Source organism: Tursiops truncatus, chromosome 6 (genome assembly GCF_011762595.2).
Source record: "Tursiops truncatus isolate mTurTru1 chromosome 6, mTurTru1.mat.Y, whole genome shotgun sequence".
In the NCBI taxonomy this organism is placed as follows: domain Eukaryota; kingdom Metazoa; phylum Chordata; class Mammalia; order Artiodactyla; family Delphinidae; genus Tursiops; species Tursiops truncatus.
In genome coordinates, this window is record NC_047039.1 from 8,543,529 (window position 1) to 8,562,823 (window position 19,295).

The 19,295-nt window shown below is 37.5% G+C and overlaps 1 protein-coding gene and 1 pseudogene across 2 annotated transcripts in view; both read right to left on the minus strand.

Annotated features, from left to right (window-relative positions):
- On the minus strand, positions 1 to 10,486 carry LOC109550898 (large ribosomal subunit protein P1 pseudogene; annotated as a pseudogene).
- MTMR9 (myotubularin related protein 9) overlaps positions 1 to 19,295 on the minus strand; it is a 92,226-nt gene that overhangs the window by 55,019 nt on the left and 17,912 nt on the right. For both annotated transcript variants that reach the window (XM_033857569.2, XM_073805774.1), the window contains one exon: positions 18,189 to 18,314. In XM_033857569.2, the coding sequence (XP_033713460.1) occupies positions 18,189 to 18,314 (126 nt within the window). The remainder of the gene's footprint in view (positions 1 to 18,188; positions 18,315 to 19,295) is intronic.

Below are 19,295 nucleotides of genomic sequence, written 5' to 3' on the forward strand. Positions count from 1 at the left end.
AACACAAAATACTTCAAAGCTAAGCAAGTATCTCAATGTCACAAAATAATCTGAAAACTTTTAAAGCTTAGAGATCAATTTTCATACAGTGAAGAAGCCATCTCACAGGAATTTAATAGAAGGATACCTAGCCCATACTTAAATACTTCCACAGAAAAGGAGCTCCACTCTTCAGAGCCAGCTTCCTACAGTGCTAGGTATCCCTAGTTCCTAGAAAGTTCTTCCTCCTACTAAGCAAAACTTATTGCTCTGTAACTTCCTCTATTGTTGTTTACTGTGATTTCAGTACAAGTTCCCCATTTCACATGACATCTTATGGAATATATGAAAGAGTTGTTTCTCCCTTAGTCTTCTATTCTCCAAGTTAAATATATTAAGTATATTTATGAATATCAGGGCCAACATCATCTCATTCCTTCTTGTCTTGGTACCATTTACTTTGTTAATGGTACTCTTAAAGTACAGCAACAGGAAGACTAAAACTCCAGATGATGCTTAACCAGAACAGAACATTGCTAATACTTACATCAAACCCCTTGCTCATTTCTGTTATTTAAAAAAGGAGAAAAATGAGGAAAGACTGTTAACATCTCTCTTAAAGCAATAACAACTTAATACTAAGAAAGATTATACTTAGAAGTCAATGAAATAATTTCAAACTCAGTATGCTGAGAACCAAAAGTACACAACATAAAACTATCAAATGACAACTTATTTCTAATATCAAAAATGAAAATCACTTAAAGACTGTAAAAAGCTTTGCACTGCAAAAAACAAACAAAATTATGTGTATGTAAATTTCAATATGTTCCTATAAATCAGAGTTGCCCTAACATGCTGGTCATGGCTTGTAGTATCAGGAGGATAAACCAAAGCATGTTTGATAAATGTATTTTAAAAAAAAAATCCTTTTACAAGATACAATATTTTTTAATTAAATTTTTTCACTGTTCAGTTATTCACATTACTAATTTAAAAGACAGTTTCTAAAAAATTATTTTTTAAAAAGGAAGTTACCTGTTTCCTGCTCACACATCATCTAATTCCCTTTCCCCAGAAGCAACCATTTTCAACTCTTTCAGCTGTTTTTTGTTTTTTTTTTTAATTTTTGGCTATTTTTCACAATTAGGTATTACTTACTGATTTCCTACTCCAGAGAATGCTATGATTCTTCATTGACCTGCAATGCCACTTCTTTCATTGACCTGCAATGCCACTAACTTTCCACACGTTGGCCTCTCTATTCTGTCGCACTTGTCTAGCTGCAGCAAGTCCATCCATGGCTTTTAGAATAAACTTTGTATTTAGTAGGCTAAGTCTCCTAGAATCCTCTTCCCTCCTTCTTGCTCTTCAAGAGAACCTTGGTTCCCCTTGATCCTTTGCTCTTTCATGTAACTTTTATCAAATTCCACTTAAAAACCCACTGGTGTTTTAATAAGATGGCACTGACTTTATAGATTGATTTGGAGACATCTTTATAATATTTAATATCCTTGTCTATGAGCATAGTGTCCCTCTACTTTTCAAAGCTTTCTTAATTTTTCAATAAAGTTTTAAAATTCTCTCAATAAACATCTTTCATATCTTTTCTTAGATATACTCCTAGGAACATTATATTTTTACAGCATTTTAGTTGTATGTCTTCAAAATTATGTTTGGTGTAGAGAAATGCCTACAATTTCAAGATTCTTTCAGTTTCCTATGTAGAGAAGCATATAATCAACAACTAAGAGCAGGGACTTCCCTGGTGGTCCAATGGTTAAGATTTTGCGCTCCCAATGCAGGGGGGCAGGTTTAACCCCTGATCAGGGAATTAAGATTCCACGTACTGCATGGCCAAAAAAACCCAACTAATAGCAATTTTGCTTCTTTCATTTCAATCCTAATACCTTTTATTTTTCCTTCTTGTCTTCCTGAGTCAGCTATGAGTAGCAATGGCAGGCATCTTTGTCAAATGAAAGATTTGCTTTTTGTATATTTTTGTTTTTGTAGCTACCCTGTATCAGATTAAATAAATTCCTTTCAAATCCAACTCTGCGAAGAGCTTTTATCATAAGTAGATGTTTTTTGTTTTTTTTTTTATTTTTTTTATAAGTAGATGTTTAATTTTACCAAATTGTTTTTTTTCTCTTCTAATTTTGTTTCACCATGTATGTAATTTGTCTTTTCTCTTTGGTTAATTTTGTGATATTCTCTTTGCCTTACTGTTCAATAGCTGAACTCAATACATCTAAGTAAAAATTTCCTTTTGGTTATCCTACATGGTGTTTGCTGGGATACCCTTGTGCATCTTTGCAGTCCATACCTTCCCCTCCACAACCAATACTAGGAAATCACTAATCTGCTTTCGGTCACTTTTAGTGTCTTATCTAAGAAATCTTTGCCTAATCTATGGTCATAAATATTTTCTCCTGTGTTTTCTTCAAGAAATTGTATACCTTTAGCTCTTATGTTTTGGTCTGTAATATATTTTGAGTTAATTTTTGTGGATGGAAGTAAAGGTCTAGATCTATCTTTTATCAGTCCAGTTGTTCCAATGCCATTAGTTGAAAAAAACTCTCCTTTACCTATAGAATTGTCTAGGCACCTCTGGCAAAAATTGACCACAAATGGGAGAGTTTATGTCTAGACCCTCTATCTTGTTCCATGGATTTATATATCTATCCTTAAGCCAATATACCACATTCTCTTGATTACTGTAACCTGATAGTAAAATTTCAAATCAAGTAATGTAAATAATTTAGCTATTTTTTTTCAAAGTTGTTTTGGCTATTCTAGTAACTCTGCAGTTCCATATAAATTTCAGGATAATCTTGGCAATTTCTACAAAGACATCTATTGGAATTTTGATAGGAGTTGCACTGAATCAATAAATCAATTTGGAGAGAATTAGCATCTTAATGAGAGGTCAGCAAACTATAGCCCACAAGCCAAATCCAGGCCCCTGCTTGTTTTTGTAAATGCAGGCATACCTCAGAGACATTGCAGGTTTGGTTCCAGACCACTGCAATTAAGTGAATATTGCAACAAAGCGAGTCACAAATTTTTTGCTTTCCCAATGCATGTAAGTTATGTTTACACTATACTGTAGTCTATTAAGTGCGCAACATCAATATGTCTTAAAAAATAAAATGTACATACCTTAATTTTAAAATATTTTGTTGCTAAAAAATGCTAACCATCATCTGAGCCTTTAGCAAGTCATAATCTTTCTGCTGGTGGAGGATTTGAAATATTTTCAGAATTACCAAAATGCAACAGAGACGTGAAGTAAGCAAATGCTGTTGGAAAAGTGGCACTGAAAGACTTGCTTGACATAGGATTGCCACAAACCTTCAATTTGTAAAGAACACAATATCTGAAAAGCACAATAAGATGAAAATGCAATAAAATGAGGTATGCCTGTAAGATACTACTGGAACACAGCACCATCCATTCATTGATATATTATCTATTGCTGTTTTCATGCTGTAACAGCAGAGTGGAGCAGCTGCAACAAAGATTTCATGACCCTCAAAGCCTAAAGTATTTACTATTGGGTCCTTTACATAACTCAGCCCATTACTGACTGATCTTAACCATACTGTCTTCCAATCCATGAACATGTGTTTCTCCTTTTATTTAGATGTCCTTTAACTTCTCTCAGCAATGTTTTGTGTTTTCTTTTGTGTTTTGTATAGATCCTGCCCTTTTGTTAAATGTATTACTAAGTACTTTATTCATTTTAAGATTGCTTATTGCCAGTTAGATTTTGTACACTTGTACCGAGCAACCTTGCTAATAAACTTATTAGTTCTAGTTATTTTGTTCATTTCTGCTCTTATTTTTATCATTTCATTCTTTCAAGTTACTTTGCTAATTTTTTTCCCAGTTTCTTAAGTTGGAGCTTAAGTCGGTGATTTTAGACCTTTCTTCTTGTTTTATATTAGCACTTTAACATTATAAGTTTCTCTCTAAACATTGCTTTAGCTATATTCTACAAATTTTGATATTATCATTCAGTTCAAAATATTTCCTAATTTCCTTTCTGATTTCATCTTTGAGTTACAGATTATTTACAAGCATGTTGTTTAATTTAGAAATACTCTGGGTATTCCTCGATACCTTAGTGTTAACTGATTTCTAATATAATTACTTTGTGATCAGGGATTATATACTGTATGGTTTCAATCCTTTTAGATTTATTGATATTTATTTAATAGCCCAGCGTATATTCTCTCTTAGAAAACATACCATGTGCTCTTGCATGTTGTTTATTGTGCAGAAGTTGGGAAGTAGTATTCAATGAACATCAGAGAGTGTTGTTCAGATTCTGTCTCTACTTGTTTTGTTGTTGTTTTTAGTTTAGTTGTTCTATTACTTGCTGAGAGGGCAGTTTAAACAATCTACAATCATCACAGAATTGCTTATTTCTTCATTTCCATCAATTTTGGCTATCAGGCATAAATATTTATTTTTATATATAAATCATTATGTTGTCCTGATGAATTTTATTATTATGGAATGACCCTCTTTATTTGATAATATTCTGTGTCTTGAAGTTTTTTTTTTAAATCTGGAATTAATAAAGCTACTTCTTTTTTATACTTATTATTTTCATGGCACATTTTGCCCACCCGTTTATTTTCAATCTGGCTCTTTATATTCAAAATGCATCTCTTGTACACAGCAATATTTGCATCTTGCTTTTTTCTTCTTTTTTTTGGCCACACCACGCAGCTTGAGGGATCTCAGTTCCCCAACCAGGGACCAAACCCGAGCCCTCAGCAGTGAAAGCCTTGGAATCCTAACCACTAGGCCACCAGGGAACTCCCTTGCTTTTTTCTTTAATTCATTCTGACAGTCTCTGCCTTTTAATTGGAGCATTTAGCTCACCAATATTAAATATCGATACAGCTGGATTTTAGTCTAGCATTTATTTTCTGTTTGCCCCTTCAGTTTTTATTGCTGTTTCTTCTTTCCCACTTTCTTTTGAATTATTTAAATACTTTTTAGAATTGCACTTTAATGTATTAATCTTTTAATTATACCTCTTAACATTTTTAAGAAGTGACTGCTTAAGACAATGGTTCGCAGCTAGGGGTGATTTTGCCCCAAGAGAACATCTGTCAATGACTGAAGACTACTGGGGTTGGAGGAGAAGAATGCTACTGGCATCTAGTGGCAGGCCAGGGATACTGCCAAACAATCTACAATGCACAGGACAGTTTCTCACAACAAAGAATTATCTAGCCCAAATGTCAACAGCGCCAAGTTCGAGAAACTCTGCTCTAGGGATTATAATATATATTGTTAATTTAAATATTAGCCCACATTACGTAATATGTAAAAACCTTGAAGCTGTACTGATCTATATCCATTCAGCCACACCACACCCAGTCATTTTTAATGACATAGTTTCCATACGTAATATGTCTACATATACTATAAACACCACAAAGGCAATGCCATAGTTTGTTTTTGTTTTTTTAATAAATTTATTTATATATTTATTTATTTTTGGCTGCATTGGGTCTTCGTTGCTGTGTGTGGGCTCCTCACTGTGGTGGCTTCTCGTTGTGGAGCACAGGCTTCTGTAGTTGTGGCACGCGGGCTCAGTAGTTGTGGCTCACAGGCTCTAGAGCGCAGGTTCAGTAGTTGTGGTGCACGGGCTTAGCTGCTCCGCGGCATGTGGGATCTTGCCGGACCAGGGCTCGAACCCATGTCCCCTGCACTGGCAGGCAGATTCTTAAACACTGCGCCACCAGGGAAGCCCCCAATGCCATTGTTTTTGCTTTAAGTAGTCATACATATTTTAAAGACACTAAAAAGAAACAAAATAGCTTGTTATATTTACCTAGAATTTACCATTTTCAATATTCTTCAATCATTTTGAGTATTCAGGTTTCCCTCTGGTATTATTTCCCTTCAGTCTGAAGAACTTCCTTTAACATTTCTTATAGTGAACGTCTCTTGGTGACAAATTCTTAGCTTCTTTTTATCTGAAAATGTTGTCTCACCTTCCTCCTTGAAAGATACTTTCACCAGATACAGAATTCAGGGTTGATAGGTTTTACTCCTTTCAACACTTTAAAAGTTTTGTCTTCTAGTCACCATGATTTCTGATGAATAGTCCACGGTCATTTGAATTGTCTCTGTGTATGTAATGTGTTGTTTTTATCTGGCAGCTTTCAAGATCTTCATGTTATCATGGTTCATTGACAGTCTGACTATGATGTGCCTAGCATGATTTTCTTCATACTTATCCTGTTTGGGGCTTGCTGAGTTTTTTGAATTCAGAATATTCACCAAATTTTTAGTTTCTGAACATTATTTCTTTAAATATTTTTTCTACCTATTTTGTCTATTCTCTCCTGGATCTGTAATTATATATATACTAGATATATTGATATTGTTCCACATATTCTTGAGGCTCTGTTTATTTTTCCATAATTTCTCTTCTCTCTTTATTTCTCCAAATAATTTCTATTGCTCTAATTTCAATTTTACTGTTTCTGTCCTCTGTCATTTAGCCTAGTGAATATTTTATTTCAGATACAAATTTTTCAAAAAATGCTGAGTTCCATTTGACTCTTCTTAATGTTTTCTATTTCTCTGCTGAGGTTTCCTGTCTTTTGTCTCATTTTAAGCATAGTTTCCTTTATGGAAAGTTGGGCAGTTTAAACAGTTGCTCGAAAGATCTTGTACGATCCCGTGAACATCTGAGTCATCTTGGGGTTGGCAATTGCTGATTGTCTTTTGTTTTTTGCAAAGAGCCCAGCTTTTTGTGTTACTAAAGAAGTTTAGTTTAGTCAAAAAAATCAAAGCCCATGTCATCATCAGACTCTTCAGATTTTTCTTTCTTTGCTTCCACTTTCTTCTCCTCAGCTGGGACAGCACTGGGGGAGGGGGCAGGACCTCCTGCTGGGGCAGCACCAGCTGCTGGGGCAGGTCCACACTGGCTGGCCAAAGCATTTGCAAACAAGCCTGGCCAGAAAGGTTCAACATTTACACCTGCTGCTTTAATGAAGGCATTGATCTTATCCTCCATGACCGTCACCTCAGTAGTGCAGGATGAGGGCCAAGTAGATGCAGGCGAGCTCCGAGACGGAGGCCACGGTGTGGGTGAGTGCTAGCCAGGTGCTGCCAGGAGCAATGCTAGTCACCGGATGAAGTGAGGGCTGCACCCCAACGCGGCCTTAGCTTCCTCAGAAGGACCAAGCACCTTAGCGGCAGCTGAGGAAAGGGAGCTGATTGTCTTTTTTCTTGAGAATGGGTCATAACATCCTGGCTCAACTTTGGACTGTATCCTGGACATTGTGAATGTCCAGAAACTGAATTCTATTACACATCTTTGAAGAGTGTTATGGTTCTGTTTTACAAGGAAACGGCTTGTTCAGACTTAAACTGCAAACTCTGTAACATCTGAGGTGCACGGCAGCTCAGACCTTAGCTCTGACTGCTCCCAGTTTCTCCCATGCAATCATGGGTCAAGAGTCAGCCAGAGATTCAGGATTATATACAGAATCAAGGTTCCCCTCCTCTGGCTCTCTGGTTCCCCAAGCCCTTCCTCCCACCAGAGACAAAGTGGGCTTTTCACCAGAATGTTAGCTGTCCTATACCATCAATGCCATAATTTCACCGGCCTCAGGACAAGGCCCGCAAAATAGGAAATTCACTCTGTCATTCACTTCCTCTAAGTTTTCACTCCCCTCTAAAATATGCTGATTTCTGTTCACTTACCAGAGCCTCCAAGTAGTAGTTTTCTGTATTTTATTCATAGTTTGTCATTGTATATCTGCAGGAGGTCTTGTCAGATAGAAGCTACTCAACCATTACCTTATCATCATCGTTGTTGTATATAATTTCTGAAGTAGTAGATTGGGAGAGTACTGATATACTATATATGTGTATTTCAGCAAAGTATCTGAAATAATATTTCATGATATCCTAGAATAAAAGCATGTTAAAAGGGGAGGAACTCTTAAAGATCATTTGTCCAATACTTTCATCATGTAGACTTGGAAACTGAGTCCCAGAAAGTCAAGCAGCCAACATATCTGGGATGCAACATAAGATATCTTGATAGCTAGTTTTAGTACTCTGTCTTCTCAATACCATACATCTCTTTTGGATATAATAGAGAAGAAGGGACTGGCTAATACTATTTAGAAAGTTTTTGAGATGGTCAAAAAACCTTACTCAACGAATACTGACTGATTAAGTGATATATGTCTACGTGGCAGAGGATTCCAAAGATATATAGAAGGCCTTATTGTCCTTTTGTCCTATCCTGCATAAATGCACACATTCCTATATTCATTTGCTCAACAAATATCAACTGCTTGCCAATCATGTGCTAAGAATACAGTAGATACCCTGAGAAAATCATAATTCAAAAAGAGTCATGTACAACAATGTTCATTGCAGCTCTACTTACAATAGCCAGGACATGGAAACAACCTAAGTGTCCATCAACAGATGAATGGATAAAGAAGATGTGGCACATATATACAATGGAATATTACTCAACCATAAAAAGAAACGAAATTGAGTTATTTGTAGTGAGGTGCATGGACCTAGAGTCTGTCATACAGAGTGAAGTAAGTCAGAAACAGAAAAACAAATACTGTATGCTAACACATATATATGGAATCTACAAAAAAAAAAAAAAATGGTTCTGAGGAACCTAGGGGCAGGAAAGGAATAAAGATGCAGACGTAGAGAATGGACTTGAGGACACAGGGAGGGGGAAGGGTAAGCTGGGACGAAGTGAGAGAGTGGCATGGACTTATATATACTACCAAATGTAAAATAGATAGCTAGTGGGAAGCAGCTGCATAGCACAGGGAGATCAGCTCAGTGCTTTGTGACCACCGAGAGGGGTGGGATAGGGAGGGTGGGAGGGAGATGCAAGAGAGAGGAGGTATGGAGATATACGTATATGTACAGTTGATTCACTTTGTTATAAAGCAGAAACTAACACACCATTGTAAAGCAATTATACTCCAATAAAGATGTTAAAAAAAAAGAATACAGTAGAGAATAAGAATGACATGTATGTTTCCCACCATCCTAAAGTTTATATTCTAGCAGCTTGTATCCTAGACCAGAAGAGAGACAATAAACAAACAACGAATAAGAAGCTTTCACATTAGTGACCCCCTCCTTGAAGCTCGCTCTTCCCTTGGCTTTTTCCTCCACTCATCCCTTACATGGTTCATCCTTGGCCCCCTACTTACTTTAGATGCTTTCCCTCAGCAATATCAACTTCTCCCCATGGTTCCCACAATGTATACATTGATTATGCTCAATATTTCATTTTTAACACAGATCTCTCAAATAAGCTCTAAACTATCTCTTGTACATATTCAATGACATGTACCACACAGGCCCTTTGAATTTGCCATCCCCACAACTGAACTCAGCTCATTCCCTGTCAAACATATTTCTCTTTCTGTCTTTCCCATTTCAATGGTAAAACCTAGATGCCACTGCCTGTTTTACCTCTCACATCCAGGGAGTGACTCACCAACTCCTTTTAATTCCACTTCCTGAATCCTTCTGCACTGTAATCACTCTGCTACTGATCCAACCATCTACTTTATGTTATTACAGTATCCGATTAAGCAGTTTCTCAGCATTTTGCAACAGAACTGACTTTCTATAACACAGATCTAATAATTTCATTTCCCCTGTGTCTTGTGGAAATTTTGTCAGCACTTATTGTATTCAATTACTTAGATAATTATTAGACTTTGAACAATTAAAAGGAAGGGACCATGCTTTGCTTATCTAAAATTTCCATAATCTAGCAATAGTAAGCAAATACCTCAAATCAAGGCATTAAAAATGTTCTCATTAAATTTGTGGATTACAAAATTTGCAGGAATTTAAAACAGAAATTCAAATATACAAATTGCTTAACTAAGTAGCTAACCCCAAAAGGAAATGCCTACGAGAAAAAAATGTTGAATATAAGAATGAATGAACGGACAAACAAACAAAAAGGCAAGGAGGATCCCTTAACAACACATGTATAAGGATGAAGGAATTTTAGTTTATTTCATTAGTAATTTAATTCTGAAAAAGGCCAATGCAACTTTAGGGTACAGTAAAGTATCAGTAATAGTTCCAATCTACGCTAAATGTTACGGGTACCATGTTTTAAGAGAATCAATGACAAACTGAAGGCCTTGCTGAGGAAAGCAGCCAGGACAGGGTGGGGCCCTGAGTTCAGCACTATGGGAAAAGGCTGAAATAAATACTGATATTTAATCTGTAGAAGAGGAAACTTAATGGGGACATAAAAGTTCTTAATTTGAAGAACAATTCATAGTAGAGGAATAAGACAACCTGAAAAACACAACACAACATCAGAAACATGGGGTCTAAGTACAGGGGAACTTCAGCTTGGTATTAGGACTGTTCCCATCTGGGACATTACCGTATGATTTTGCAAATTCTCTTGCACTAGAGATTTCAAGCAGAAGCTGGACAACCACATCGTGGATGTGTTAGCACAGAGGATTTCTGCACAGAATAGGAGACTGATTTGAACGTTGGCTAGTTGAATGTAGACTTAGACTGGTTCACTTATGGCACCTAACTACAAGATAAATCATGAGCAAGTCATTTATACAGACGTTTCTGGATAATCAAGAAAATCATCCAGACATCTCCCTTCCAGATCAAATTCTGACTGCCATTTTCCACCTAGGAAGTAACTAAGGATTCCTCTAAGGTAGCTGTTAGCTAGTAGTTAATGGATACAAAAGAAAAGCATCATGCATTTGAGAATGCTTACTATGCAGTTTTTAATGTTATAAAGACCCTGAATATAAATGTAAATACAGGTAGATATCCACAAACTATATAAAAATGCTCCAAAGAGGCAGGGCAGCATGAATTGGCGAATGAATCAAGGGAACTGCAAGGAATTCAGTATAGCTGGGGTAGGAAGCTAGAGAGCCATGTGGATGAAAGGCTCTTGGTGCTGCAGCCAGGAGTCAGTGCTGTGCCTCTGAGGTGGGAGAGCCAACTTCAGGACACTGGTCCACAAGAGACCTCCCAGCTCCACATAATATCCAACAGTGAAAATCTCCCAGAGATCTCCATCTCAACACCAACACCCAGCTTCACTCAACCTTAACAAGCTACAGTGCTGGACACCCTATGCCAAACAACTAGCAAGACAGGAACACAACCCCACCCATTAGCAGAGAGGCTGCCTAAAATAATAATAAGTCCACAGACACCCCAAAACACACCACCAGATGTGGACCTGCCCACCAGAAAGACAAGATCCAGCCTCATCCACCAGAACACAGGCACTAGTCCCCTCCACCAGGAAGCCTACACAATCCACTGAACCAACCTTAGCCACTGGGGACAGACACCAAAAACAACGGGAACCACGAACCTGCAGGCTGCAAAAAGGAGACCGCAAACACAGTAAGATAAACAAAATGAGAAGACAGAAAACACACCGCAGATGAAGGAGCAAGGAAAAAACCCACCACACCTAACAAATGAAGAGGAAATAGGCAGTCTACCTGAAAAAGAATTCAGAATAATGATAGTAAAGAGGATCTAAAATCTTGGAAACAGAATAGAGAAAATGCAAGAAACATTTAACAAGGACCTAGAAGAACTAAAGATGAAACAAGCAACGATGAACAACACAATAAAATAAATTAAAAATACTCTAGACGGGATCAATAGCAGAATAACTGAGGCAGAAGAACGGAGAAGTGACCTGGAAGATAAAATACTGCAAATAACTACTGCAGAGCAGAATAAAGAGAAAAGAATGAAAAGAACTGAGGACAGTCTCAGAGACCTCTGAGACAACATTAAACGCACCAACATTCCAATTATAGGGGTTCCAGAAGAAGAAGAGAAAAAGAAAGGGACTGAGAAAATATTTAAAGAGGTTATAGTTGAAAACTTCCCTAATATGGGAAAGGAAATAGTTAATCAAGTCCAGGAAGCACAGAGAGTCCCATACAGGATAAATCCAAGGAGAAACACGCCAAGACACATACTAATCAAACTATCAAAAATTAAACACAAACAAAACATATTAAAAGCAGCAAGGGAAAAACAACAAATAACACACAAGGGAATCCCCATAAGGTTAACAGCTGATCTTTCAGCAGAAACTCTGCAAGCCAGAAGGGACTGGCAGGACATATTTAAAGTGATGAAGGAGAAAAACCTACAACAAAGATTACTCTACCCAGCAAGGATCTCATTCAGATTTAATGGAGAAATTAAAACCTTTACAGACAAGCAAAAGCTGAGAGAGTTCAGCACCACCAAACCACCTTTACAACAAATGCTAAAGGATCTTCTCTAGGCAAGAAACACAAGAGAAGGAAAAGACCTATAATAACAAGCCCAAAACAATTAAGAGAATGGGAATAGGAACATACATATCGATAATTACCTTAAATGTATATGGATTAAATGCTCCCACCAAAAGACACAGACTGGCTGAATGGATACAAAAACAAGACCCATATATATGCTGTCTACAAGAGACCCACTTCAGAGCTAGAGACACATACAGACTGAAAATGAGGGGATGGAAAAAGATATTCCATGCAAATGGAAACCAAAAGAAAGCTGGAGTAGCAATTCTCATATCAGACAAAATAGACTTTAAAATAAAGACTATTACAAGAGACAAAGAAGGACACTACATAATGATCAAGGGATCGATTCAAGAAGAAGATATAACAACTGTAAATATTTATGCACCCAACATAGGAGCACCTCAATACATAAGGCAAATACTAACAGCCATAAAAGGGGAAATCGACAGTAACACATTCATAGTAGGGGGCTTTAACACCCCACTTTCACAAATGGACAGATCATCCAAAATGAAAATAAATAAGGGAACACAAGCTTTAAATGATACATTAAACAAGATGGACTTTATTGATATTTATAGGACATTCCATCCAAAAACAACAGAATACACATTTTTGTCAAGTGCTCATGGAACATTCTCCAGGATAGATCATATCTTGGGTCACCAATCAAGCCTTGGTAAATTTAAGAAAATTGAAATTGTATCAAGTATCTTTTCCGACCATAACGCTATGAGACTAGATATCAATTACAGGAAAAGATCTGTACAAAATACAAACACATGGAGGCTAAACAATACACAACTTAATAACAAAGTGATCACTGAGGAAATCAAAGAGTAAATCAAAAAATACCTAGAAACAAATGACAATGGAGACACGACGACCCAAAACCTATGGGATGCAGCAAAAGCAGTTCTAAGAGGGAAGTTTATAGCAATACAATCCTACCTTAAGAAACAGGAAACATCTTGAATAAACAAGCTAACCTTGCACCTAAAGCAATTAGAGAAAGAAGAACCAAACAACTCCAAAGTTAGCAAAAGGAAAGAAATCATAAAGATCAGATCAGAAATAAATGAAAAAGAAATGAAGGAAACGATAGCAAAGATCAATAAAACTAAAAGCTGGTTCTTTGAGAAGATAAACAAAATTGATAATCCATTAGCCAGACTCATCAAGATAAAAAGGGAGGGGCTTCCCTGGTGGCGCAGTCATTGAGAGTCTGCTTGCCGATGCGGGGGAAGCGGGTTCGTGCCCTGGTCCGGGAGGATCCCACATGCCGTGGAGCGGCTGGGCCCGTGAGCCATGGCCGCTGGGCCTGCGCATCCAGAGCCGTTGCTCTGCAATGGGAGAGGCCACAATGGTGAGAGGCCCGCATACCGCAAAAAAAAAAAAAGGAAAAAGGGAGAAGACTCAAATCAATAGAATTAGAAATGAAAAAGGAGAAGTAACAACTGACACTGCAGAAATACAAAAGATCATGAGAGATTACAAGCAATTCTATGCCAATAAAATGGACAACCTGGAAGAAACGGACAAATTCTTAGAAATGCACAACCTGCCAAGAATGAATTGGGAAAAAATAGAAAATATGAAGAGACCAATCACAAGCACTGAAATGGAAACTGTGATTAAAAATCTTCCAACAAACAAAAGCCTAGGACCAGATGGCTTCACAGGCGAATTCTATCAAACATTTAGAGAAGAGCTAACACCTATCCTTCTCAAACTCTTCCAAAATATAGCAGAGGGAGGAACACTTCCTAACTCATTCCACAAGGCAACCATCACCCTGATACCAAACCCAGACAAGGATGTCACAAAAAAAAGAAAACTACAGGCTAATATCACTGATGAACATAGATGCAAAAATCCTCAACAAAATACTAGCAAACAGAATCCAACAGCACATTAAAAGGATCATACACCATGATCAAGTGGGATTTATTCCAGGAATGCAAGGATTCTTCAATATGTGCAAATCAATCAACGTGATACACCATATTAACAAACTGAAGGAGAAAAACCATATGATCATCTCAATAGATGCAGAGAAAGCTTTTGACAAATTTAAAAACCCATTTATGATAAAAACCTTGCAGAAAGTAGGCATAGAGGGAACTTTCCTCAACATAATGAAGGTTATATATGACAAACCCACAGCCAGCATCGTCCTCAATGGAGAAAAACTGAAAGCATTTCCACTAAGATCAGGAACAAGACAAGGTTGCCCACTCTAACCACTCCTTTTTTTTTTTTTTAAAGAAGATGTTGGGGGTAGGAGTTTATTAATTAATTTATTTTTGCTGTGTTGGGTCTTCGTTTCTGTGCGAGGGCTTTCTCTAGTTGTGGCAAGCGGGGGCCACTCTTCATCATGGTGCACGGGCCTCTCACTATCGCGGCCACTCTTGTTGCGGAGCACAGGCTCCAGATGCACAGGCTCAGTAGTTGCAGCTCACGAGCCTAGTTGCTCTGCAGCATGTGGGATCCTGCAAGACCAGAGCTCGAACCTGTGTCTCCTGCATTAGCAGGCAGATTCTCAACCACTGCACCACCAGAGAAGCTCTTCACCACTCTTATTCAACATAGTTTTGGAAGTTTTAGCCACAGCAATCAGAGAAGAAAAGGAAATAAAAGGAATCCAAATCGGAAAAGAAGAAGTAAAGCTGTCACTGTTTGCAGATGACATGATACTATACATAGAGAATCTTAAAGATGCGACCAGAAAACTACTAGAGCTAATCAATGAATCTGGTAAAGTAGCAGGATACAAAATTAATGCACAGAAATCTCTGGCATTCCTATACACTAATGATGAAAAATCTGAAAGGGAAATCAAGAAAACACTCCCATTTACCACTGCAACAAAAAGAATAAAATATCTAGGAATAAACCTGCCTAAGGAGACAAAAGACCTGTATGCAGATTATAAGACACTGATGAAAGAAATTAAAGATGATACAAATAGATGGAGAGATATACCATGTTCTTGGATTGGAAGAATCAACATTGTGAAAAGGACTGTACTACCCAAAGCAATCTACAGATTCAATGCAATCCCTAGCAAACTACCACTGGCATTTTTCACAGAACTAGAACAAAAACTTTCACAATTTGTATGGAAACACAAAAGACCCCGAATAGCCAAAGCAATCTTGAGAACGAAAAATGGAGCTAGAGGAATCAGGCTCCTTGACTTCAGGCTATACTACAAAGCTACAGTAATCAAGACAGTATGGTACTGGCACAAAAACAGAAAGATAGATCAATGGAACAGGATAGAAAGCCCAGAGATAAACCCATGCACATATGGTCACCTTACCTTTGATAAAGGAGGCAGGAATGTACAGTGGAGAAAGGACAGCCTCTTCAATAAGTGGTGCTGGGGAAACTGAACAGGTACATGTAAAAGTATGAGATTAGATCACTTCCTAACACCATACACAAAAATAAGCTCAAAATGGATTAAAGACCTAAATCTAAGGCCAGAAACTATAAAACTCTTAGAGGAAAACATAGGCAGAACACTCTAAGACATAAATCACAGCAAGATCCTTTTTGACCCACCTCCTAGAGAAATGGAAATAAAAACAAAAATAAACAAATGGGACCTAATGAAACTTCAAAGCTTTTGCACAACAAAGGAAACCATAAACAAGAACAAAGACAACCCTCAGAATTGGAGAAAATATTTGCAAATGAAGCAACTGACAAAGGATTAATCTCCAAAATTTATAAGCATCTCATGCAGCTCAATAACAAAAAAACAAACAACCCAATCCAAAAATGCGCAGAAGACCGAAACAGACATTTCTCCAAAGAAGATATACAGACTGCCAACAAACACATGAAACAATGCTCAACTTCATTCATCATTAGAGAAATGCAAATCAAAAGTACAATGAGATATCATCTCACACCAGTCATAATGGCCATCATCAAAAAATCTAGAAATAATAAATGCTGGAGAGGGTGTGGAGAAAAGGGAAGCCTCTTGCACTGCTGGTGGGAATGTGAATTGGTACAGCCACTATGGAGAACAGTATGGAGGTTTCTTAAAAAACTACAAGTAGAACTACCATATGACCCAGCAATCCCACTACTGGGCATATACCCTGAGAGAACCATAATTGAAAAAGAGTCATGTACCAAAATGTTCACTGCAGCTCTATTTACAATAGCCCGGAGTGGAAACAACCTAAGTGTCCATCATCAGATGAATGGATAAAGAAGATGTGGCACATACATACAATGGAACATTACTCAGCCATAAATAGAAACGACTTTGAGCTATTTGTAAAGAGGTGGAGGGACCTAGAGTCTGTCATACAGAGTGAAGTAAGTCAGAAAGAGAAAGACAAATACGATATGCTAATACATATATATGGAATTTAAAGAAAAAAATGGTCATGAAGAACCTAGGGGTAAGACAGCAATAAAGACACAGACCTACTAGAGAGTGGACTTGAGGATATGGGGAGGGGGAAGGGTAAGATGGGACGAAGTGAGAGAGTGGCATGGACTTATATACACTACCAAACGTGAAATAGACAGCTAGTGTGAAGCAGCCGCAGAGCACAGGGAGATCAGCTCGGTGCTTTGTGACCACCTGGAATGGGTGGGATAGGGAGGGTGGGAGGAAGGGAGACGCAAGAGGGAAGAGATATGGGAACATATGTATATGTATAACTGATTCACTTTGTTATAAAGCAGAAACTAACACACCATTGTAAAGCAATTATACTCCAATAAAGATGTGAAAAAAAAAATGGTCCATACACAAGAATGTAAAATTCCCCTTCCTTTCTCACTTTGCTGCTATGGACATCTTTGTTCTTTAAACTACATGGCACCCTGGTCCCTACTTCTTGATCCTCCTAGGACCCATTTACAGAGGTATGCTGGAAAAAGAAAAGTAGTAAAAAAAAATAAAAAAAATAAAAAACTTTTTTTTTTAAGACCAACAGCCTCTATTTATTGGTCAATTGCAGCTTCTTTCCTAATGAGATACAGCCCATTCCTTTTTTTGGGTATTTGTACATTTCAGTCAGTTAAGGGAGAAGGGGAAGGAACACTCAATGACAGACACAGATGTTTCTTTTTTGGTGAAAGCAAAAAACCTTTATAAACAACATCCCACTCCTAAGTAAAAGTGGGATAGAAAAACCTTGATTGTTTTTAATCTGGCATTTATGTATATCTTCTCATTCCATATGTACAGGTTATTTGGGTACTATTACCGTCCACTGGCAGAATACTTAACAGTAAAAACAAGTATCAGGATGGAAAAAGTATTAACAAAAGCTAAGAAAAAAATGGCTTCAGGAGGGTGGGCAGCAGTAGAAGCAGAAAGTGTGCAGGAAGGTCCTGCCAATCTTCCAATCTTCCAGAAAGAGCAGTGGATCTAGTACACTGGATCCACTGCTGGATCCAAATTATAAAATCACAAAAATCATCCCACAAAAACAAATTGATACATGGTTCTCTAGTGCTCTCCTAGATACACAGTGGGTTCAACAGACTTTTGGGAGATGGCTCAGAACCTAATTACTGTATATAAAGCTGTTTTCAGGACTATCTTTATGAAGATCTTAATGTTTTATCAGTAAATCCACTAGAAGAAAAATTACTTAAGCTGCAGCACTGGGAACAAATTATGCAAATCTCTGAACGGCAAAGGCTGCAGCACTAATAGCTAATAGATACTTCTTTTAGGCATGGATAAGTCAACTGCACCTTATTACTCGTCAAAAGGAAGTGATCATTTTCACAAGTAAAGTGCTGGGTTATTTCTCATTACCCATAGTTCTCTCAAAAGTTACTCACAGCTGAAGAGTAGAGTTCAAACTCTTGCTCAGGAAGGAAAGAATGCCAGCCATCTTCTATCACTTCAAACATGGGCCGGTAAAAGAAAGGGTACATCAGAGTGATAGAGTCCAGGGTAGACAATGCCTAGGGGAAAAAAGAAATAAAAAAGAAAATTGGAACATATCACAATTTTAAACACTTTCTAATTGCCAAATTGGTATTAAATACGGCCTAATAATGATGGACACCCAATATATTTCTCTAACATGGTATTTATCACTAGATACAATTATACCTTACTGAGGCTAATTACCATGCTTTCAGCCTCTAAGTTTCTGGCACATAACATACACTCAATTAGCATTTGCTGAATGAACAAAAGAACAAAACAACGTGCACACCTACTCAGGAGAAAAATGAAAAAACTGCTTCTTGAGACCATTTAATAAGCCCTAATAAAAAGGTCCAAATACTTCTGGGGATTAGAGAATAGGTTTTGGTTAGTCAGTAAGGCCTTGGCTCAAAATCCAGTTATTAACTATACAGAAACATATGTAAATTATTTAAAATCAGTGTGTGTAAGCAATTGTAAAAAAGCTTAGTAGCCAAAGAGTCAGAAGGGAGTCAGACTGCTGGACTCAAATTCCAGATGCCGATGCAAGAGTGTTTAAGTAATGTAACCACTCTATGCCTCACTTTCCTTAGCTGTAAAGTAGAGGAAGTAACGTCATAGGGCTACCTCATAGGGCTACCTCTTAGGGCTGTTGGGAGCATTAAGAGAGAAAATGTATGTAACAGGGCTAGAACAGTACCTGGCACATAATAAACTCTAAAATAATTTTAGCTGTTACATGTTCCACATCGCCTCCATCGATGTGAAATTTCCTCCCTTCCTAGAGTGATATGGTCAGGTATTCTCATACCTTTATGCTACACTGACCCAAAACCGGGGCAATAACTCTGTGGTCCCAAAATAAGCCTATTGCCATCTGAAGCACTTGAATTCTGGTGACAACACCAGGGAAACCTGACTAGATGGAGGAACTGAGAAACAGAACATCACCTGGCAGTTTCATCCTTCTGACAGGGGAGTTTTAGAAAGCATTTCTGTGAGCGGGGAAAAAA